Source organism: Rhagoletis pomonella, unplaced genomic scaffold, assembly GCF_013731165.1.
Source record: "Rhagoletis pomonella isolate Grant_MI unplaced genomic scaffold, Rhpom_1.0 Rhpom_scaffold_00012, whole genome shotgun sequence".
Classification (NCBI taxonomy): Eukaryota; Metazoa; Arthropoda; class Insecta; order Diptera; family Tephritidae; genus Rhagoletis; species Rhagoletis pomonella.
In genome coordinates, this window is record NW_023458566.1 from 4,830,182 (window position 1) to 4,855,646 (window position 25,465).

The following is a 25,465-nucleotide window of genomic DNA, read 5'->3' on the forward strand; positions in this document are numbered from 1 at the left end:
CGAACGCATACAGACACAAAAGCATACATACATATGTATGCGCCACTTTGCCATGGAAGAAAAGCATCAAAAATACATACCAGTAACAATACAGCAATGTGAAGAAATAATTTTTTTTTTATTAATTGATTGTCATAAAAATTCATTTGCAGTTATTTAGTGTTGGTCAGCGTGCTTTTGTCGTATAAGTATGTACATATGTAGTAGTGTAGTTTATTTATGATCTGTTGTGATGATTTTTGTTGTTGCTTGACAAGTCAATTTTTCGCACGGAAAACTCAATGGCTGTATGAAAAACTACAAACGTCAATGAAAGAGAGAAACTAAAAGCAGGAAAATAAAATAAAGAAAACGCTTATCAAGACATACATACATACATACATACATATGTACAGGGGAGAAATGTCTAATCGAAAACAATTGAAGTTGATGGTTGTAAATAAGTAGCGAAAAGCAATATGAATGCACACACCTACATACATACATATGCATGAATGTTAAGAAATGCAAAGTATGGACAATGGATGATAGACAGGAAGGTGTTTTATGGTGTTGTTTTGGTATGCGTAGCATTGTCGGCGATGATAATTGGCGGAACTGTTGATTGGCTTGGCTTGTTGTTTTGCCTCGCGTGCCAATTCATCGGTGTCCATTGAAAAAAAAAACCATAAGCGGTGGAGAGGGGAAAACTGGGAAAAATTAAAACAAGAGTTGGTTATAAATATGTATATAACTAGATATACATTTACTGGTATGTATGTATATATGTAAAAGCAAAAATAGGTACACTTAATGTTTATTGGAAATGCATTTTATTGGACGAGCAATTATTTATGTCATATTTTTTTATTTTTATTTCTATTTGTTTTTGTTTTTAACCACGAACATTAGGGCTTACTGAAATAGGCCTACGAATCCCGTTTTTTTCATGAAGGAATATTTAAAAAAAGTAAATGCCCATATGTCCTTTGCTTTACTATCTTAGCTGTAAATCGGACAAGTCTGTACATGATCAGGGCAGATTTGACTTTACCTATTTCTTTTTATTAAAAGCTTCTGTTAATGCAAGCTGAGCCAACTTTTTTAATGCCTAGTCATCTTACCTTATTCACTGATTTCGTCTAAAACAACTAAGATCTTTCGTATTTTTGCTATCTAAGAAAGTTACCTTTTCCCATTTGGTTCGAAATCCTGCATTTGCACGAAGTTTTTCTTCATCCTTCCTGATTATGCGATGGTTAAACGTTGATTGCTACGTTGGAATGGGTGCGCTCTGATGAAGTCTTTGGCCCTCTCGACCGCCATCAAATATGAGGACAATGATCGCGCAAAGTTTGCGCTGCAAGCTTACCGGTTCGTTGCACTTTTGTGAGAGCAACTAGTCTTTGGATCCTGCGTATCATTGGTATCTGTGGCGCCGTTTCTTTAATGGAGGTGGATGTTAGAGAAAAGGGGCCGCTAGCCGCGCACAGGGCCACCGTATCAGGATAAGGTTGGGAATCTTAGGAGAATATCGGTATCCGAAACCCTCGGGTAAAAAAATCTTCTCTCTTCGGCTCTGGAAAAAGGGATTAAAAGATTTTCGTTGAGTTTGGCGAGATAGAGCTTCTGTCATGCCAATCATTGATAGCCTATTTACACTTTCTACACTTTTAAGACATGTTTCCTTCTCCAATGCTGTCCACTAAACCAGTTCCCCATGGAATACTATCGGCCTAACTATCGCCGTGATGATTCATTGAGAAAGAGAAGGTAATAAACCCCAGTTGCAGCTTAGACCAGTTGGGATCCATTTCTAGGTTTATGTTAATACTAAGCACCACCTCGGTTGCCCAAACTTGTATCTCCCGTATTGCTTGGCTCATAAGTGAGCTAAGTGCGGACAGACACTTACCGCTTACTATAACCGAAATATCATCCCCATAGGCAGTAGGTTCGGCTGGCAATCCATCCATTTTCTTAGGAGTTCCATCGACCACCAGCAACCAAAGTAGCGTCGAAAATACGCCCATTTGCTGCGTACCTCTGTAAGCCGGTTTGGTGGTCTCATGCCTGAGCCGAAACACTTCTGCAGCTAAACATACTACTTGTCAAGTGCGAAATTACGGGATGAACTCCTATTGTCGTCAATCCGGCCAAAATGGCTTGCTTATGGACATGTTTGAAGACCCGCGCTATGTTCAGGAAGACCCCCAATGCAAATTCTCCATTCTGCAGAGCCGCCACTATGCGTATTCTCTTCCTGCCTTTGATATCATGTGTCTTTTAACCTGCTCAGGGTATTTTGAAGAAAAAAAGTTAGGCTAATAGGCCCATAGCCCTTGGGGTAAGCGTGGCCACTTCTGCCTACTTTACGCAAGCAGCCCATACTCGCAGACCTCCAAGACGTTGGAACATATGTATGTAGATCAACCTTTAACAGCCTTCAACTTAAGCTTTGATTCATACAAAAAAAAATCTCATTTTATTTTTAATAGATAGATATATTAATTTGATAGATCTTAGAAGTAATCGAATAATTTCTGCAGTCAAATCAAATAGTTTCGAAACCCTCTAAAAGTTTATTTTGCTGTCCAACTAGTTCGCTTTTTTACTTACATACGTTATCGGCGGAATCCTGCTGAGATTGTCAAATGGTCGGCCAATGGCGTTAGCTTAGTTTTTTTTTTTTTTAATTCAAAAAGCAATTATTTGACAAATGGAATTTTTTCTTTCTGTTCATTATCTGCTGAGTGTTTTATGCCACACGTTTGAATGGACAGCAATTTTACCCGCCCTAATAAAAATGTTAACCACAATTTATGATTACATATTACATTACATCTAATTTGCAATGTACGTACAAGTGTATTTGTTGTAAAATCTAATAAATGTTGAATAAATAACTATCAACCAAAACACTTCCTTTCCGTCGCAACTGTTTACCCCGATTGGCACGTTTTTCTTCCACATTTGCACTGCGTTTGTCTACGCATTTCTAGGCATACATATTTACATACATACTTACAGATATACGAAATATGTGACATTGGCTGCAATAAATTTTTTGACAGAGATCTGAAACCTGTTGTCATCGGGCGCAAACTATCGACCATCCACCAACCACTAGACAACGAGCAGTTGCCATCAATGAATCCGCCTAACAATCAACCAACGAAAAAAATTATATATATATATTTACATTTATGTTTTGTGCTTTATTATTAGATACTCTTTTTTTTTGCTTTTGAAGCGCCTGTGGTCATTTGGCAACTGTTGAGGTGAACTTGAAAATGCCGCACTGAAAAGAAAACAAGGAAAAAGAAAATCGAAAACCAAAAAAAAAACACCACAAATATGCACGCATATCGGCATATACGAGTATTTATGCACAACAAAAAAGCGTTCAACTTGCAATGCATTACAAAAGGCGAAACGAACGCTGAAAAATATGCGCAAAAAATATGAAATCAACACAAAACCGGTTGGGACCAAGCCTCACTCTTTGTTGGCCATCTTTATTAATATGTTTTTATGTTTTTAATACAGCAATCTTTTATGTATATTTTTTACGTCACTGAAGCGTGTTTTTCACCTTATCAAATAGTAGATTCCTGTTTATGTATATTCATTCCTGATTACATGCGAGTTACATGCTTACATATATGGTGTACATATCTGTATTTATTTCATTAATTAGTTAATTGACTGCAGACATCGTAGTTTATTAATAATTAGATATTAATTAATTAATTAGATATTTTATTACTACCAAACTGTGTAGACTCATAGCTCAAATGACTAACAAAAAACTCAAACAGTTTAAAAATATAGGACGAACCTTACAACGGTGGTAAGAAAAATGTATAAAAGAAAAAGAGGTCGCCTCCATTCTGAAGCTTTACTAAATCAAAATGACTGCATTTTTTTTTGATCAGTAATCTTAGAAGGTGGTACTTACTTGGGAAATAAAATCATGGCTTCAAACTTAGGAAAATAACCCATTTGAGAGTCTACTAAGTAGGATTCGTCAGAAAACGTAGGCACAAGTCTGGCGGAAAAAACTTCTGGGCTTCTTATTGGTATTTAATAGCAAAAATTGTGTTCATAATACTCTAGAAAATCTTTGCGAAAGATGAAAATTTCCGATCGGCTCGCCCAAATCAATCAAAGTTCAAAGTGTTGAAACAATTTTTTTCTATACTTACTTGGATCGGCAATTTATAGGGCAACTCTGGCTAAGACAGTGGCAAGATAGTTTGAAAGATTTTATTTATTCTGGAACGAGAGTCTTACAAAATAGCTCCCTTGCCAACTTTCGTGCTAAAAAGTTCTTTTGAGTGAGCAAAGCAATGGCGCGCTATTCGAGAAATCTGAGATTCGAGTACTCGGGCAGCGGAATTTCTTTTTATTTTTTATTTAATTAAATTTTTTTAATTTCATTTCATTTTAATTTTTAGATTTTATTGTTTTGAATAGAAAAATATTTTTTTATTTAATTTAATTTGTAGAAAATTACACTTCGTTCTTCGTTTTTATTAATATTTTTTCTTCTTTTAAAGAGCAATTTATTCTCTTTATGTTAGTAGCTCTTTTAATGGTAGTAGCTTTTTTTTAATATTTTTTTTTTTAATTTTGATTTTCTTTTAATTTTCGTATCTTATTAAAACATATTTTTTATTTATTTTAATTTTTCGAAATTTATATATCATCTTAATTTTTTCTTTATTTGATGAGATTTTCTTTTAGTTTTTTTTTTTAAGATTATATTATTTGAAAAGAAAAAAGATATAAATTTTGAAAAATTAAAATAAATTAAAAATATATTTTTTAATTTTATTTTATTTTTTAATTTGTATATTTCATTGAAACATATTTTTTCGGTTATTATAATTTCAAATTTTTTTTTCTTATTTTTTAATATTTTGCTTTTTTTATTAAATTTTCTTTCAGTTACTAGACTATCTTACTTTAAAATGAAAAACATTTTTTGTTTTTAAATTTTAGGAGAATAGTTATCGTTTTTAATAAATTTTTTCTATGAAAAGAAACACATTTTTTTTTAATTCATTTTAATTTTTAGAAACTTATAACTTTATCTTAACTTTTAATATATAAAATTTTTAGTTTTTATGGTTTTATTTTCATTTAACTTTTTGAAAACTTATTGCCAAAAGACAATCAGAATATCGGTAAGACCTCCTCGTGTTTAGTCTTTCGAAAGATAGAAAAGATCTTTCAAGATATTTGCCAGAATGGCCTTCTACCAAAACAACTTTTATTAGCAAAATAATTTTTTCGAAATTTATTTTTTTATTTTATTTTTAGTTTAGAATTTTTAAGAAATTTCATAAAAAGCCAAAATTTAGTTAACTTAAAATTAAGTAATCTAGTCTGATGCAAAAAAAAAACCTTTCATCGATTTGGTCTGTGTAATCTTAATTAGGGCCTCGCAATATGTTTTATTGGAGTCGGAAATAGTTTAGACAACAGCCCTAGCATAATTAAAATAAAACCGTTAAAATCGTGGTTGAATCATTCATCATTCATCATTCGTCAGCGCTAAAACCGGCTATGGACAAATTACTCAATGTGTTACAAGGGCACCAAAGACACACATAATTAAGTGAGAAATTATAGCTTAAGCTCATCTTAATCTTCAAAGCGAGTTCAGTAATTGAATGCCGGTAGGCAAGTACGCGACTGGGTTAAGCTGTTTTGGCTTGCGTTGTAGGGAACTCGATTTGTATGCTTGCCAATTGATTATCGGCTCGTGGGGCTGGTCAAGCAACAAGTAGCCAACAAGAAGTTGGCAAAAAACGCGACCTTCTCGAAAGCCATAAGTGGAAGCACTTCAATTAAAAAATTCAATAATACTATGTGCGTGTGTATTAGGTTGGTCCTTAAAATATCAACAAATAAATTTTGTATGGCGATCCTACCCGGTTATGTATATCCGTTTAGAACTTAAGCAACGCCATACACCAACATTTGGTCCCCTGCTGACCTTAAGGGAAATGTATTAAAAAAAATGTCTTAGAGGATCTCTAAGATAAAGTAAAGGACTGAATATTCAAACAATACTTGCGTCTAAAACTAAGCGGAAACCTTTGCACCATTCTTCCCAGTGTCATAAATATATCAGCACGGTTTTGACATTTTGCTAAAATATGCGTAGACGAGTTTACAAAATTTGCAAAAAAATAAAAAAAATAAAAAAATTTTGACGCTTCCATTTTTTTACTATTTTGCACAACAAATGCGCAAATATGCAATTAATAATAGCAATAATTTTCGTCATTTTGTTGTTTCACATATATACATACAAACATGCACATGTATTTAAATTCCTCTTTACCATCATTTTTGGTTTTGATTATTTATTATTTCTTTGACTGACTGCTTTAGGTGTGGAATTACCTGTCAGCAGCCTTGTCTTGGGCCGGTTAATTGGCATTATTTGATTGATAGAAAAAATGTGGTATTCAAAGCATACCAAAAAATTAATTTTTTTTATATCTATCTAAGTACATATCAATCGTGCGCTCACAAAGTGTCTCTTTGTCTGTCATTATCTGCCGTTTGCCTAGTGACCTTGTAACGTATTTTAGCATTTCAATCTATTATATCACGCACCAAATCGCCTTCGAAATTGTCCGAGGTGTCGGTGTTTCCGTTTGAATTAACGTTTGTAAAATTTTGTGTTGAGAAAGGGCAAAAAGGGGTAGGCTTCAAAAGAGCAGAAATAGTGAAAGTGTAATACATATTAATCAAGTTTAGGGCCATAGGCATTTACAGTCAAATCAATGATTAGATGTTGAAAATAAATAAGCTTAAAGTCATTAAAAGCCGATTAGTTACAACGAAAATCTTGGTGCATAGAAATATTTGTAATGCTTACAAATAGCCTGTGAATGCCAAAATTTTAATTGCAATTAAATTTGTAATTTTACGGACGGGTGTTCGGTTGCTCCCAGAGGATAATTGGTGTCAGACCTGTTAACTTTGGATTACGATTACTAATCAAAACGATTACATAGGTTCGGTAATCGTAATGAATAATTCAATAAGTGCTTTTAACCGAGGAATTAGTAATCAATTATAATTAGAATTAATCAAAAAACAATTAAGTTTGTATGCTTGAACCGGATGCAAAATAATGGATTTAGGCCATTCCCTGGTGATTAAATATAAAACTTTAAATTTAGAGCTGACAAATCTAAGAAAGCTTTAAGATCTGGTCCTGACGTTGTTATTATGGTTTTGGCCATGTCACTGCGCCACCATACTACAGCAGAGTACGTGGCGATTGGTCTCGCAAAACCTATATAAACCTAAGATACCATAGCCGGTCTCAGACCCCAGGTCTTGCTTGCTAATTTTCTTTTCCGCATAAACAAGACTAGGGTTGTCGGTGAAGGGGAATATGTAGATGAAGAAAATGATAAACATAAAAGTAAAAAACAAAGACAAATATAAAGAAAAAGGAGAGGATGATGATACCGATAAAATTAAAGTTGAAAATAGGGGTAGAAAGATTAAATTAAAGGTAATTATAAAGAAAATGATATAAGAAAAAACACAGAGACTCAATCTGGGAACTATCTCGGGATTTTAAATATTCGGGATTATCGGAACTTATCGATATAATAATCGATATTTTTATCGGTTTTGTAATCGAAATTTTTTATCGATTTTGTAATTGATTTTTTTATCGATATCAATTTTTTTAAGGATTTTGTTATCGATATTTTTCATCAATATGGTTATCGATTTTGCTATCGATATTGTGAACGGTAGTGCCATCGAAAATTTTATAGAATTTGTTATCAATATTTTTAACGCTTGTGTTATCGATTTTATTATCAATATTTTTTATCGATTTTGTTATCGGTTTTGCCTTCGATATTGTTATTGATTTTTCTATCGATATTTATATCGTATTTATCAGATATTTATCGGTTTTGTTATCGATGTATTTGTGGATGTTTCTATCGATTTGGTTATCGATAAAAATAAAGATAAAGGAAAACAGAATAACATAAACGTAGTTAGAACGAATAGGGTAGAGGTAGAGATCTAGATAGAAAAAAGACCAACCTTAAGCGAAAGCAGATGTATGTATGTACATATGTATGAATATTGGTTATGAGACAAACTAGATATGTAACGTAAGTTTCACTTCTCCAGTGTGGCCCTGGCGTACTTAGTTTATTTTTAATGTTTTTGAGCACCAAACTACGGAGCTTCAAAAGTTATACTCATACCAAGATATATACATTTCACCTCATTGAGGTATTCATTTACCAAGTGCCTGAATATCTAAATAAAACAAAAATGGAGCCACACTGTACTAAGAGAAAGTTAAAAGAGACGAAGTTTTCTAAACAGAGAAAGCCGCAATCTTGCCCACCATTACTCAACACGTCGGGTCTACGTAACCGGGACGACCCAAAATTATATCTGGCCAAGGACTGTCACCCCAGTAACATAGCCAAAAATTCTTTGGGGAAACTGTATGCTGTTACAAAAACAACAGGCTTTCGTTCGTTAAAAAGGTGAACAGGCCGACTACTTGAAGCTAGAAGGTAATATTTGTGGTGTTCTTTGATTTTTGAAAGATGACTGGACAAATGTAGTAGTGACACCAGAGCCTTCGTCTGAAACAATTAAAAGCCTTAACGTATGAACATTTTCTAGTCGAATAAAAAGCTACTTTTTAACTGAAAGGTGGTATCTCCAAGGTGGTCCCAAACTAATTCTCTCTCACTCTTAAATTTTTATACATATGAGAGTTGAAGTCGGTTTTATTTTTTGCTTAAAAATTACTTGTTTCAATATCAAAAGAACTGCCACCGACATTCAATGTTAACTGCTTATCAATTAAAAAAAAAAAAAGCAAATCTATTTATATAAATATGTGGCTTTAAAGAATGCATATCAATTATGGTGGTGAGAAACTGGGAAAATTAAAATAAATAAGAAGTCATAAATTTTCCGCAAAATGTCAAGAGTTCAACAATATTGACATATTAACTAAATATACATTTGTAGCCATAAAAAGCAATAAGCAAACCATTACCATGTCCGACTAAACCATCAATTGTGAGTAATGAAATGCACTCGCGATTGCAGACAGAAAAAAAAGAAATACCTGTACTAGCCGAGCAGGTTGTGAACTGAACTGGAGACGGACAATTTGAGATGTCATCGCTGATGCTTGTGGGAAATAGCAAATGTAAGTAGTATGTTTGTCTGTCTATACAAATAATCTAAAGATTTATTTCACTAGTAAATTAATGCGCGACTCATCGTCGACATACATACTTGACACAACATTAATCGCAAACAGACAATTGCAAAAAGCGTAAAACTAATCACTGCATATTTTTCAATAAGTATCTAATAAGTGTGAGGTGAACAAAAAAAATAAAAAATTGCAAGAAAAAAGAAAATTATGCGGCAACAAATATTTTTCTGACAAAAGAAAAACAAAATCGAAATTTGTTTTGTACAATGAATTGCTGTCGATTTCGCAGCATCCCACACACATAAACAAAAAAAAAAAAATAAAAAATGTTTGTTAATTTTAGCGGTTGCCTTTTTTTTTGCGCTGTGCATTCATTTGACTTGCGGAAATGTGTGATTAAGATTAATGAAATTTTAAGCTAAGTGTAGCTTGTTTAGATGCTCTCGTGCATTGATACATTTGTCCAAATTGTGTACGTATGCATGGCGTTGTTAATTTTATAGCATGACATTTTGGTTCGCATTTGGCCATGGAAATGCGTTTTAATCTGTTGCTGTTTGATAAATAGTATCTTATTTTTACTCAACTTGTCAACATTGATTGCAAGCTATTGTCTATTGTGCGGTATTGCATTGTTCCATTGATTACACAATGGTTTGCATACATCTTTGGCCTTTTGCTTTCTAAGGTTACTCATACGCCGGTGTGTACTCTTTAATTTAACCAATTTGGTATTTTTAAGAAATAAGATGTGCTTTGTGCTTTAAGGTCGTAAAATTGCTTGAAATTTTTTATAAGGTCCCTACAAAAATTACCATCGATAGAATGGCCAATGCTAACTGCCTTATTTCGTGTGAAGAAGCTACTTATGCATATGTATATACATACGTGTGCAATAGGACGGGCAATTTGTACGGCAGATTTTTTTCGACTATGCGCATATAGCACAGAAGGATTCTACGCGTAATTCTAAGCAATTTTGCCGAAGAAACCATGCGTCTAAAATTAATTTGGAGTTTGCGAAATTGCGAAAATACGTTTCTTAGCATTTTGCTGTAGTTTCGTAAGGCAGCCCTTAAAGTTTGTATAAAAACTTGCTAAAAGGGGTTTTTTTTGACGAAAAATCCATTTTTATATTTCTCTTAAAAATCCCACCAGAGGGCGAAAAAGTGAAAAGTTTTACAAATTCTTCGAAACATTTTACCCGGCCTAGTGTGCAATCCCAAAAATTATGTTCTGAAGTTTTCTCCACTAGCCCACAAAACCAGCAGTCTGCCTCCGCAAAGAGTCCTATTTTACGAAGATGATATCTAGTAATGCTTCTAACACCCTCCCGGCTAAGCTGGAGCAGTCGTTCAAAGACTCCAGTAGGAAATTAAAAATCTATTGGATTGCCTTTTACTCTTTGACATAAACCATTGGGCTGCAGCTTGATAGTCCTACCGTCATCTTAGAAACTCTACCTTATACTCCTTGAATGGAACTCTGAAAGGATTAGAGTCATACAGGCTCCATTGGGCTCCGGCATTTTAGCCATTTGTTTCGGTTAAAGTCTTGATAATAAAAATCCTATAACCAGGTAAGCTTGAAAAAGGCTTTTAATTTGTTAAGTACACTGATGAAAATTATCTACTAACGCTACCTAGCTGGCCGACATGTTGTTCATTGCCGCTTCGTTAGTCATTCCACAAAGACATTTTAAACTCCAAATATACAAATTGACTTATTCAGATACCCACCGAAGGAGACATGTACCTCGACGTGTCTATGACCTTTTCGTTGGTCAGCTGCCTTCCTTCGTTTAATATGCGAGTGGTACTCTCAGTGCTGAGTAAGTTGAATAGTATACAAAATTTGAATTTTTGTCACATTGGGGTCTAAAGCAATGATAACTAATAGGTCTTGTGGTAACTGCTACCGGAGGAATATATTCTAAATACACAAATACTGGGGTCTTTAAAGGATACCAATTCCCACCGGTACTCTCCCATGGTATAAGGAAAGTAATTGTTTTCGAGAAGAAATTCAAATTGGAGCTTGCATATCTGTAAAGCGCAGTAACCTATCCTGGTTTAATATTTTCAGTGCTAAAAAGGCGGCATCAGAAGATATTATAGATGAGGCTACGAAGAAATTTCTGGAAATTTTTGGAGCAGAGTTCTACGCCATTAGTATTATGGAAAGATAGACTTTTCTAAAAGCTGCCATTAGGAGAACATTGTAATACTTAGTAACGGCCAGGTGGTACTCAATTCCTTCTTAACTTTTCAGGTCTACACCTAGAAACTACGGACTTAAGTTGCAGGTCACAAAGAAATAGAGGGATACAGCCTATTCAAGAATGTTCAAAGTTGCTCAAAGCCCCAGAATTTTTTTTAGTAGGTCCAAAAACGACCAGAAAATGTTGGTGGCCCAATATGGCCAACAGATGAGCAGAGAAACTCCCAACCTCTAAAAGCTATTCTAATCTTTGTGGCGAATGTGGGTTTGGACAAAGTGTTGTCCAAATAAGGGGGTGAAACAGATCCGTTAGGCCACAGTGCATCCTCCTATTTAATGGATGCATAAACATCTATAACATCTTCGTCAGATTTCCTACTAAAAACTATGCATGCACTGATGGTTTAGTTGTGTGCTCTCAACACACATCACAAGCGCCATAACCGTGGCTGTTAAAGTGACCAGATGGAGTTCTACTCAATTACTCTGCCACTATTCTAGCCTCATATAGCACGAAATTTCATCCAAAATTTCTTCCTGAAATCTAGCAATACAGGTACTCAGTCTGATTTTAAGAATGATTTAAAGCAGGGCTTCGAAGAAATTGATTTTTTCATCGCTCCACTCTAGCACCGTGCTGGTATTTTGTTTCGCTCCGAGCTCCACTCCCGCTCCCAATAAATTTTATTTATTTACATATGAGCCGTAACCGCCAAAAAGCGTAGGCGAAATTTTTCTTGAAATCTTTTTATAAAAAATGATAAGAAAATTTCATGATTTTCGATTCGTACGAAAACAAGAATACGCAAAATATGAGTAAATTTATTAACTGATTTTTTTTTTTATTCTTGTGGAAAACGACAATAAAAATATTTCAAAATACATAAATCGTTACTAGTCTAGAAAATAACAAAAACAAAATAGTGAAAATTTTTCCTTAAGGAGCTTCAGCTCCGCTCCAGCTGAAATCCTTTGCTCCGCTCCGCACCGAAGCCCTGATTTAAAGAGATTTTTAAAGATAGACTTAATATAGGAGCTTATAAATATATAACTCCAGATTCCAGCTATCTCCCCTGTAAGTTTAATTACAAAATTTTCTGCTATCTCGTGTCTATTATCAATGTAAGAAACCTGTGCGATTCAGTAATTGTTCGTGGTCAATGTAACGTATACGACAGGACAGCTCATATCGTGTTCCAACCAATTTTTTAATTATAATTATTTTATTATAATTATTATCAATAATTATTGAACGACCGCAATTTCAGGCACTTTTTGAAAGCCAGTTAAATTTGACTATTAGTTGTTCATTTGCCTTTGCTATTTTTTTTTTGTTTGACTAATGGCTTTTGTTTTATGTAAAAAAAAATATTTTCTCTAAAGTTTTAAAGAGTGAAAGTTATTCCCAAAATGTGAACGTTTTTAACCGACTTCCAAAAAAGGAGGAGGTTATCAGTTCGTCGGAATATATATTTTTTTTTTTTTTTTTATGTATGTTACCGCATAACTTTGGACTTTTTGCATCGGAAAGGTAGTGTCTCAGAGGTGGTCCCATACTAATCTCGTTAAGATCCGATCAGCGGATCATGAGATATATATATATATATTTTTTTTTTATATGGGAGTTGAAGTCGGTTTTTTTTTTGCTAAAAATTACTAGTTTAAAATAACGTTTTTATTTCACTATTTGTCTTCTTTCACGATTGTGATACCGACTGGCTTTTGAAGATTATTCTTGTGATTTAGACCAAAAAATCGATATAAATTTTTGCGATCTGGCATCTTTAGCCGTAAGTGCACCTACTCATTAGACTGTGTGAGAATTGCAGATGACTCATACAGTTAAGAAAAATTATACGCATATTTGGAGTGGGCAAAATAATATTCTTGCACTTTGTATTTTTTCTTTTCGTTTACTTCATCTGCATAAGTCAAGTGCACAACAAATTTAATTAAATTACAAACACAAAATCCCACTTGGTGTCATCTTATTTCTTAGGAAATGTTCAAGATTTTGCAGCAGATAATTTGCAACATGACTTTGCACTTGTTTACATTAAAATGTATGTAGGTATGGTTGCCAGACGAATAAATTAAAAAAGAATTAGGCGCAGATGCATTTTTTGTTATGCCTACGCTGCTAAACTTGATGTTGAGTCAGCAGTCAGTTATGTAAAATTAAAAAAAAATTTTATAATTGAATTAAAAAAAAAAAATATTTACCCGCATTTGTGCATTTCGCACCAACTTTCTCAAATAAGTATTCACCAATTTTGAATTATTGCACCAGAAATGTTCGGTTAGAGGCCTTTGTTAAGCTGTAGAGTCAAGGCAAGGCATCTACTGGAAATTCAGATATAATTGGTATCTTCATTTATATTAATGAAATCAGTTGTTGCGTGGTTATAAGGAGAATGTAAATTATTTGGAAAAGGTCTACTTAAACCTAGTCAACTATTAGCAGATGTACAGCTGATGTTCATTTTGCGATCCAATGGAAATTCGCCCTATCAAATATTTCTAAATTCAAGGGTATTAAGAATTTAAAATCACAGCGCCATCAGCAAGAAATATCTTATGAATGAGTAAAAAGAACTAAAACACCTGAGTGTAGAGCCATTTAGATTTTACTTCAACTTACCTTTTTTTTTAAATTGCTGCTATAATTGAAACACCTTTTTATTACCTTTAAAGGAGCAAATGCATACACACCTGTCGATACTTGTAATTGAAGCGCACCATTTCGGGCACTTTAGGTGCATGCGCCAGAATAATACTTTATTCAAATATCTCTACTAACGCTTCTGGTTACTGCAATTAAACACCTACTTACTTCTTTTACAGAATATATACACGAGCACCCACCAGCTAATTTGTTCAAAATATTAGTTTATAATTGCAAAAAAACGTAGGTAGAGTCTGCTACTCGGCTACAAAATTTTGAAAAGGCTAGGTAATTTTCTGACATGCAATATTAAGCAGTTTAAGAAAAGAGGAATTATATGTAAACACGAGAACTGAAGGGAAATATGTACAAATCTTGGGTGGAATGAAAAGTTAATACGCAAGTATGTAAGAGCTGGTGTTGGTACATTTTTAGCAGCACTGTTATCACGATTGCCACTTATCAAATTTGAAAAAAAAAAAAATATACCAAAAATGGTACATTTATGCGAAAATGGCAATCGTTAGCACTGCCGGAGGGATCCGGAGCTTGTCATCCGTAAATCGAGATCGCGCCCATAAATATTTGGCGAGAGTATGAAATGTGTTGCCACTAGGGCGATTACTCGAGCAAGTTAGTTCGGTTAACTCGAGTAATCAAGATTTCGACTACTCAAAACGTTGATTAATCGAGTTACTTGAAATATGATTACTCAAAAAAAAATTAATTTTGCTCGTTAAAAGAGTTTGCTTTGGAAAATGCTTATTTTCTTTTTAACATTCTGTATATGAAAAAAATATTCGATTTTAAGGTATAAACAAAATCAATTTGCTGAGAGAATTTCGTCGGAAGAAAGTTCGCTGTCAAAATTAAAACACAGTACAGTATATGAGATTGCACACAACCAAATCAACGACGAAATTCGGCAAGAATAGATTTATTTTTAATTTTGCCCCTGCCGACGGTCATAAAAGTAGCTCTCGGCGGAAAAGTTGCTTTGTTTCCTAATTTTTCTAGCACATAATTATCAGCAAGAATCAGAATGGCAAAATTTGGTGTTTCATCTTTTTGCTTTTGCATTTTTATATTTTTTGGTTTATCATTCAATTGATGCGAATTTCGTATCTGTTCTGTTTTACTGTTTTATGTATACATTACATAGTTAACTAGATGTGATTTTTGGAGTAGGTGGCAACCCTAGTCAAAATTATTTTTAAATTAAAGCTTTCAAAAAGCTCCTTTGTTTAACACTCATATTTAAAAGTATCATTTATTGTGTATAAGTTAACTAAATTGGATTATTAAAAAAGATGGCAACTCTTTTCAAAACTGTTTTTAAGTGTAAATCTTCTTAAATCTATTTCGACTGACATTAAGATACAAACTTTAATTAACTGATGGATTAAGTTGATTTTTTTTTTTTCAAATACGTGACAACCCATCTAAATATTGTTCATAAATAAAGCCTTTCCAAACTCATTTCGATTGACACCTATATTTGTTTAATTCATTTACCTTATAAGATAATTTGAATTTAACTTTTTAAACTGGGGGCAGCCCTCGAAAATGTACTAAGGATCCTTTACCACAGTTTCGTTTGACACTCATATTTTAATCTCTCATATAACTTGTGCATAATGTAATTAAATTCAACTTTTCTAACAGGTGGCAACGCTTTTCAAAGTAATTTCCAAACTAAATACTTTGGGTATGTGAAATGGTGAGGAATGTATATTATATAAGGCTAAAACACCAGGCAAATACTTCTTAACTTCTACTTATTTAAAGTGTACTTACACGATATGTATTTGCATCCGTAAATGTGACTTTTTCGATACATGAGCAATTGCATCTGCCTGTCAAATTCCCAGTCTTTGTTTAGCTATTTAAAAATACGTTCTTTGAAAATGAAATAAACTAAACCCAGACGATTCTATGTGTGTGTCAGATGAAAATATGAACATTTCTATTTCTTATGTATTTGCATTTGCTTTGTACAGAAACAAATCTAATTCTCCTCTACACGATATGCTGACATTTCCATATGTAAAAAGTAACATGTAAACATGCAAATACGTATCGTCTAAGCACACCTTTAGGAACTTAAGTATCTGGAGGTCATAGATATCAGAAATTAGCTAGATTTTACGAAAGTCGGGTGATAGCTCTGACTGCCAAAAAGGGCCTTAAGCAATGATGAAGATAATTTATTTTATATAAATAGATATTCTATATTACACTTGTTTGTTGCTTTTCAATCTTCATTGAAAGAAATTAAGAACACATTTCCATACATTTCTGCACGATTTTTTTTTATAGATTTTTCATTTTATTTATTTCAGCGATTTCTATGATTAACCTAACCATCAACTGCGCAAAGTAACACTAACGAAGTTGTATTTGGAATACGAAAAAGAAAAAAAGAAAAAAATAAACGATTGTGAGAGAAAATAACTTTTGCTTGCCAAATTGGAAAACACCGTCAATGTGAATTGCTACTACGTTTCTATTATTTTCTTGATTCTACACGTCAATGCCGCAGAGCTTCAATTAGTCTAAGTTCAAGCAGCGAGTTAAAGCTGGAATATGGACTCAGAGTGAATGTACCCACCCACTTACCATATAAACAAAGTCGACAGCTGTCGCTTTCTTTTGGCCACATTTTAGAGCGCATGGACAAAAATCAAGTACGAAATTTTGCGCATACGAGGAATACTTCTATGGATGAACATGGATTATACTAAACGTTTTTTATGGCTTTCCGGCATTTTATTGGGTAAGTATTGGGCAAGTTTGTTTGTATGCACGCGCATATATGTAATGTGTGTGTAAGTATGTATGTACTAATCATAGATATAAATGTATGTATGTATATCTATATATATGTATTCAAAAAGCTTTTAGTTTTACGATGAGTAACGGTTATCATGCTTACGCATTTATTACTTATTGACAAATCTGCGTATTTGATTGGTGATTGTTAATTGTTCACTATCGATTAAATTTTGATGGCTAATGAGTAAAGGCTATTGACTGACTATTGGGTTTTTGCTAAAGGCCTTTTTGTTTTTATTGGTTTTGGTATTTATTGATTGGATTGACTTTTTCGTACATACATGAAAAAATTAATATTTTCTGCATGAACTTGAAATGTTTATACGTTATTGTAATGGTTAATTGGCGATTGCCAGTTGGTAAATAGTTGTGTGAAGGTAATGTGAAAGCAAAACAAATGGAAAGTACATTTGCGTCCAAAATTTTAGTTCGACCAAAGCTGGGTCTAGTTAAGTGGGTCAAGTACGAATGGGTGCGCTAATTGATTGTATTTTTTTGAATTCATATATGTACAGTGACGAACAAAAGTATTGGCACAGTGAATTTTTCGCAATATATGCAAAGTTTTTTATTCTAATTTGTCTTCGATAATTTTTTATAAAAATATAGTTAATTTTACACCAAAAAACATAAAAATAAAATCTCTAAACTTTGTGCAAAACTCAGGAAAATTCAATAAATTTGCAACTTTTTATTCAGATCCTTCCTTTGGAAAAATTCTAATTCGTTATTAAAATAAAAAACTTTGTATATATTGCGAAAAATTTACTGTGCTAATACTTTTGTTCGGTACTGTATATATGTGTTTATGTATGTTTGGAAGGAAAAGGCAAATCATATTATTTTTATTTGCGGAAACTGAATTTGTTTCAATTATATATCGTCGCTGGAATAATGAAATAACGTAACATGAAAAGTATAGTTTTGAGAAAAACGAATTGGAAGTTTTTATAAACCATTACAAACCATACAAATACAATTTAGTTTTTCGGGAAAAAATTAGTGAGCCAAAGAGATATTTAAGAAAACTAAAGATTTATCTAATAGATTAAAGGATTGTCTATACAATGGTGCAATTATCGAATAATAGTGTATGTGGCATTTACACTGTTTCTTTATTCGAGCGACGATATATACTAGGCATTTTATTGAAATAAGAAGAATCAGATCCATGAAGTTGGCAATGTTTTCATATAGAGAGGACTTCGTTAATTGATTGCCAGGACTCGAATTATGTTGGCCAATATGTGACACAAAAATTGATTTTAAACAAATATTTTTCCCCCGGCACGGGACGAGGGCATTTTCATAAGTCAGTGACTTTACAGCTACTATCTGTTGGAAGACTATTCTCAAATTTTGAGGAAGCTACGTCCATTTTGCATAAAATCGCCAAGATATATAAGTGGACAGGAATAGGAAATACTACCCCATTTTATGAAAATGTTGAAATTTGTCTAGCTTAGTTAGTTTTGAAATTATAGAAATTATCGATGGTCGAAATTTAAAATTTAAGAGAAATAGGAATCTTTTTTTAATTTACCTGATAAAAAATAACAACAAGCCAACTGCGACAATAGATTATTATATACCATTTCAAAGGCATATATATCATCTTCTCAGACCATATTCGATCTTTGAAATCGAATCAAAAATAGTCATTCAAAAACTCATAAATCTACAAAATCGTATTTTCTGGCCTAAATCGACAGGTCGCGACCTCTAAATGACCTCTAAAAAGTCTATAAAAATAGCAAATAATATTTCTCATAAAAACGAACAAAATTAGGTGGTAGGGTTTTGAAATTTTCAAAAAAAAGCATTTTCGATGGGCACCCTAATGTACACACATGCTTCCATATATTAGGGCTGACAAAGAAGTCTGAAATGGACATACTCTTTCTTTAAGAAAATCTATAATGGCTAGACGTTTTGCTTTTTTGCTGAGTTCCTATTTTACTGCCTTACAATCCAGTCTATCGATTTTCCATACATTTTACATATTACATATTTGGTCCATTCTTTTCGCATACATATTATTTATTTATTCGCTATCTTTATGCAACTAACACTGGCCGCTTCACTCATTACTAAAATACTTAAATATCAACAACCGACACACCTTAACTAACCTTTGCTCATTTAAAATAACACTTTTTTGGTATATATATTTTCGCAAGCACTAATTAACCTCAAATAGCTGTAAGTGCAAGAAAAAAAAAAAGGAAAACAACCGAACCAAAAACAGCCAACTAACTACTTGTACAAAAAAAAAAAACTTGTAAATATCGACGAGTAATTATTAACAAAATTATTTGTATCGTATCTGTGACAAAATCTGCTGCATGTGCACAGGTCCAATTCTACTTGCAGCCTTGACGTTACAAGATGCCGCCAGTCCAGTATTTCAAAATCACAAAACGAAAGAGTGGACGAATTTAGATAACATAACATTCTCTTTTGATTGTACGCATCGGCCGGTTGGCTTCTACGCTGACATGGAGTACAATTGTCAGGTGAGTGAGTGTGTGTCTGTATGAAAGGCGAGGAATAAAATGAAAAGAGAAACAAAATTAAAACAGCTCACAATTGTTAATGCGTGTGTGTGCCTGTGTGTGTATGTAAGAAAAATAAGAGAGTTCAGCGCATTTTATGCTCACGCTAAGCAAAGAGCAAGAGTAGTTGAAAGTTTAATTAATTTGAAAGCGCGGCTTTGTATGTATGTTTGTTTTAAGCCTAAAAGTATGCACTAAATTTTTGCTAACGCGTTCGTTTTTCCCCTTTATGCTAATAGATTTTCCACATGTGCGATGAGGAGGGCAATCGCATACCGCATTTATGCGCCAACGAAACTTCTTTCAATCAGGAGTATCGCATCTGTGATTGGGACTACAATTTCAATTGTACAGAGTCACCGGTAAACGAAATTGATATGCTATAAGAAGTTCTTGTTAAATAAATGACTTCTCCATTTTCTATTATAGAAATGGTTTTATCTGAACGAGCTGACGTATGCCACGGAACCACCCGATGAAGATGAAGACTATTGAATAGCACCACCAACCAACCTATCCACTCCCAATCATTCTAATCGTCTGCTTCTTCCAATCACTCTGAGTGACCTTACTGACAAGTAAATAAATAGTTAAGCGAATTTGTATTTATATTATTGTAATTAAATCTAATTTGTTACGGTAAAACTACTTATTCTAAACTAAGCGTACATATTTATGTACGAATTAGATATATGTATATTTAATCGATGAGATTCCGAAGCAGCCAATTTCGTTTCGAGTAATTTTAGTAAATATGTGTGTAATTAATGGAGTTTTAGCGCTAACGAATTTTCTTATTTAAAATTTAATGAAATAATAATTTTTGATATATATATATATGTATATGCATACGTATGTATGTAGTTGTTCATATGTAATTGTATATACAAGTAAATACATTCGTAGATGACGTAGTTTTAATTGTAAATTATATACATAGTTGATTTTAAAGCGATTTTATCATTTATTTGTACATATGAATCTGTTGTTATTTTGATATCAACTGCCTTTTTTAAGCAACAGCAGCCGTTAAAACAAGTAAACAAAATTTGTTTATGAAAATTGTGAAAGAAATAAAAAAATATAGTAATAAAATATTGTAAAACTACAGTTATCCGCAAAGCTTGTAAATTTAGTACCTAAACTGCATTCTAATTTTACAATTGAGTTACAGACAGGTACTTGAATGGCAAATTTTTGCATTTTACTCTTGTAAAAGCTAAGGTCGTGTATGTACCAAAAATACCTTAAAGTTTCGGAATTGCCTAGAGACGTATCCAGCACCCTAGGTTTTGTTTTTATCTATTGTTTTTTCTAAATAGTAGTGAAGTTTATGATGTTCAATCGTGTTATTTTAGAAATTATTAATTCAGTTACCATAAAAACTCCTCAATATTAGCAAAAACCCCCGAGTAACAAGTTTCGAGTGAATCCAATAAATTTTTAAAAATTACTAGTAAACCCGCGTGGCGTTAAAACGCCTAAATTTTATTTAATTTTAACACAGGTGACATCCTTGTATGGGGTTTTAGGCGATCAGTGCATCACATTTCATCAAAATGCGTCCATCTCTTTCTGAGTGAAGAGATGTCTCGCATGGTCTCGGTTTTTCAAATTTAGCATCACCCCTTACCGCTAAAAAAGTTGTAAATAAAAAACAAAAAACAAAAAACGGGGCTGTACATCAACAGGTTAAGCTTGTTAATTTTATATCTAAAATCTGATGACCTGGACCAAAAATCCTTTCTTCTTTTTATTCTTCTTCTTATTTTTATTTGGCGCTGTAACCGCATAAGCGATTTTGGCCGAGTTCAACAAAGCACGCCAGCCGTTTCCTTTCTGTGCCAGCTGACGCCAATTGGAAATGCCAAGTGAAGCCAAGTCCTTCTCCACTTGGTCTTTCCATCGCAGTGGGGGCCTGCCTCTTCCTCTGCTTCCACCACCGGGTTCCGAGCTGAATACTTTCAGAGCAGGAGCGTCGGTGTAAGGAACGGCTTAGGGTAGGGCTGCGAGAGAAGACCCCCACTGCCACTCTATCGTTAATTTGCGAATCATTTGTGAAAATTACTATACTAGTGGGATTGAGTATAGTAGTTTTCTACCCATTGCTCCCTGCTTGGGGTTCTCCAGATGCAGTTTCTTTCCGGAACCAGAGTTTCAACACCATTTTTCCAGAATGCAGGAGTGACCCTGCAATCCCGATTCCCATTGCCGTAACTCTCTTAACCAAAGTGCAGCAAGAGATGCCATCTGCTGATCCACTAGATCTATTGGCCGAAGATCCAAAATTAATTTAAAGTATCATTTGACGTTGTTCGTCGTTCGGCCACCATACTGTTATTCCATAAAGGAGAATCTTCTAATGGTCCTCTTGCAGAAGTGCTGTCCCTTGTAAAATGCGACTAAAATACGCAACTAATTCTAGAGGGGAAAAACTGCTGATAGCTTCTTGCCGATCGTAGTAGATTCGCTTCAATGCTTGTGTATGGGTCATTCCATACAATATTTCACCTCAATATTTTTTTTTGGGGGTGAAATATATTTTTTTACATTCTTTATCGAAAAAGGAAGACACCTATTATTTTATTTCGTCATGATATTCGAAAATCTCGAAAAAAATTCCCGAAATTTTGAACTAATTTTTTACCAAATATATGCGTTTATACTAAATTTTATGTATGCAGGTATGAAACAATTCGTAACTTCTACAGTTTAGGTGTTTCCATTCTCAAATTTTTACAGCGTACTCCATAAAAATTGACAACTATTCAGGTTTAAAAAAATAAAAATCAAACGTGATGCAGTTAAAAAAAAATAAAAAATTCGATTTTTTAATGCAACATTTTATTTTTTTTATTTGAATCTATATCATACTCTCATGGAAAGCCGAGGTAATTACGCACATTTTGCTACCTTAACTGCAAACAATTGAAAAAAGATACTTCTCCGAGGGTTCAAAATTTCGGGAATTTTTTTCGCGATTTTCGAATATCGTGACGAAATAAAATAATAAATAGGTATTTTGTTTTTTTCGATAAAGAATGTAAAAAATATATTTTAACCCAAAAAAAAAATGAGGTGTAAATATCGTATGGAATGACCCTTATGTATTTGGTTTTTTATCCACGCTTACAATTTTTTTCGTTCCCATATTCGGTTAGTAATATTGAAATGGACAAGTTGCACATAATCTTAAAAGTTGCCAATCTAACCGTTAAAATTATTTATCTTCAAAATTTTTGGAACATTTCCACTTTTCCTCAAAAGCTCAGAGTTTTCATTCAGTAGTAGTAGATACTCTAGTCCTTAAAACCCACCCCCACTTTCATTTTGTTGGATAATTTTTACTGGTGATCCAACGGCGCGATTACTTCCACAAACACATTGCACATCTGCTGATTTCAAATTGTACGCTGATATGCGTCTGTTGACAATCACATTTCAAATCATCGATCTGTGACTAATGGTTTGTTTTAAGCATTTAAATTGAACGAACAATTTTGTGTGAAATACAAAAGGTTTAAGTATGATGCGGGAAAATTTATTTACATACCTATATATATGTGTGTGTACGTGTGATGTTAATCAGTGTACATATATTAAATGAAATTAGGCCGCATTAATATTTCACAACTGATTGTTTGCGAAATAAAACGAATTAAGTATAAATTAAATTAGTGAAGAAAATTTGCAAGTTTGACAAATAGCATACATAGATGACTAATGTGACAATTTGCTTTGGTGATTCCCTAGTTAGGAGATACGCTAGTCATGCAAGTAAATTACTTAAAAGTGAAAAGCTGTGAAAATTCGGTGAAAATTATTGTTTGATTATAGTTTGATTATTTGATAAGTGTTTGACCATACTAACAGCTTTGTCCTATTTAGGGCAAATTAATTTTTCTTTTTATTTTAACTTTTTCTTTTTTTTGATTGAAAACTTCCATCTCAAAATTCGTGTGTAAATATTATAAGTAAATCTGGTACAATGCAACCGTGCCCTAGTTAGAGCAGAAAGGTATACTTGGCCTCTTTTATACTAAAGGTGGTAGTGCAGTTAACCAACTTATTGAAGGAAATTTATTTGAGACTTTTTAAAGAATTTTACAGATGTTCCAATTCGACCAAAAATATAATTTCGCTAAAATTTATTTTGTACTTTGATTTCGTTCCGATCAAATCTTTTATCTTTTATCAAAATATTGACCCAGTTCTATCAAAATTTTTTATTCAAATGGTCCATTCCAGAAATATCTTTGTCCTTACTAGACACAAGTGATCGGTTCTGTTGAGTCCGGTTCCAAAGAGTGGCGGCAATTTGGCCCTGTTTTGGTTATCAAAAAAGTGGTAATGGAAATAAGCCCTATCGAAATAGCGTAACAAAAGTTTTGAAGCCATTTTAAAAAAACATGATTTGTTCGATGTTGTCGCTGCTCTCTTGACGCAATCAAATCGCAGCTAACAGCTATATATGCCAGACCCTTATTAACCTAGTTTCGGCTAAACATCATTATCGACTTTTTCGACATCTTGCATTCCACATTTTGTCGTTATATTTAACCGGAACTTTTACCTTCTGTTTGTGTTCACCGGACGTTGAACAAAAGACCATAAGCATAACAATATCGATGAGCTAAGTCCATTATGCATTCGTTGTACACGACTCGGACTGTCTGGTGGTCGTGGGTATGCGGTATAAAAAGTTCCGTGCCACGCCCATTTGGCTAATCGAGACCGATAATCTAAGTTTGGCTAAGTGACACCAGTGTGCGAAATTTCACTATAATCGGTTGAATAGTAAAAGCGTGAAAGCGTGTCAAACAAGCCAACTCACTTTAGCATTTATAATATTAGAAAGGATTATTCAGTACTGATCATTAAAATAATTTTAAGAGGTGAGCATTTTTTACACAGACGAAATTAGATTAACACAAAATATTGCACCAAGGCATCAACATTTTGTTTGCTTTCATTGGTTGTGCTGCTTTTAATTGTTCAGAACCTACAAATAAATGTCTGAAAATCCCCAGCTTTAGGTCAAATCGCTCAAGAAGTAGATTTTATGCGAGTTGCACTAGAAATTTCCTGCTTTTCTCGATTTAAGCGAGTAAATTAGTCATTTAAACCGTTATTACACATATGAGTGGTATTAACGAAGGTTTAGAAACTGGACTTGATAGTGCAGATGCTTTGTGGTGGCAACAATAAGCCAGTGCAAAATGTACCCATTTCAAAAGACTTTCTTATATGCTTATATTCATATACAGCTCAATTGTGAGCTTTGTTGTCCGGGAATTTGTTTCTCCCGTGAAAGAAGTACTCCAATAACTAACTCCCAGGGAGTAGCATTTTCCCCGGAAATTTGGGAGGAGGAAATTCTAACTTTGAGAGAGCTGTTTGACACTGTTTGGACAGCTCAACTCCGCCATTTAATATAAAAAATTCTCAGCAAATTTTTAACCTAGATAGGAGGATAGGGAAAAGAGAGAAACTCCCTGGGGAGTTTCTGTTGAGAATCAACCTGATAAACATTTTTCCGAAACATCAGTACCCCCATTGTAGTACTGAAAACCTTTCCAAATCAATTGCTATGCCATGCAGAGCAGGCCGACCGTTATTCTGTACACATCATCTTAGCAATGATTGAATTGAATTAAAAGTTTTTAGTACAAAATTTATCGATAAATACTGTTATTATGTATATGGGGAGTTCCATATCAAAATGGAAGGGATTCACACTTCATGTGCTTAATTTGTTTCAAATTATTAAGGTTGACGGACATACATAAATAATAAACAAATATGAAATTTGAGCCTGATTAATGCACTTTTTAAACTTTACAAACAAAAACAAATCGATTTCTCGAGAACGGGGTGAGAAAAATATTCAAAATGTTCAAAATATTCAATACAAATAAAAATTCTCTATGAAAAGAAATATTAAAAAACTTTTTTTTTTCT

At 33.3% G+C, this 25,465-nt stretch overlaps 1 protein-coding gene across 2 annotated transcripts in view; it reads left to right on the forward strand.

Annotated features, from left to right (window-relative positions):
* The window catches only part of LOC118747717, a 33,888-nt gene extending 13,577 nt beyond the window's left edge, over positions 1–20,311 (forward strand). The window contains exons 2-5 of one of the 2 annotated variants that reach the window (XM_036481815.1): positions 16,457–16,890; positions 19,305–19,465; positions 19,744–19,866; positions 19,934–20,311. In XM_036481815.1, coding sequence (XP_036337708.1) covers positions 16,839–16,890; positions 19,305–19,465; positions 19,744–19,866; positions 19,934–19,999 — 402 coding nt within the window. In that variant the 5' untranslated portion in view covers positions 16,457–16,838 and the 3' untranslated portion in view covers positions 20,000–20,311. The remainder of the gene's footprint in view (positions 1–16,456; positions 16,891–19,304; positions 19,466–19,743; positions 19,867–19,933) is intronic. The other variant, XM_036481816.1, reaches the window with a different exon arrangement.
* The last annotated feature ends 5,154 nt before the right edge of the window (positions 20,312–25,465 follow it).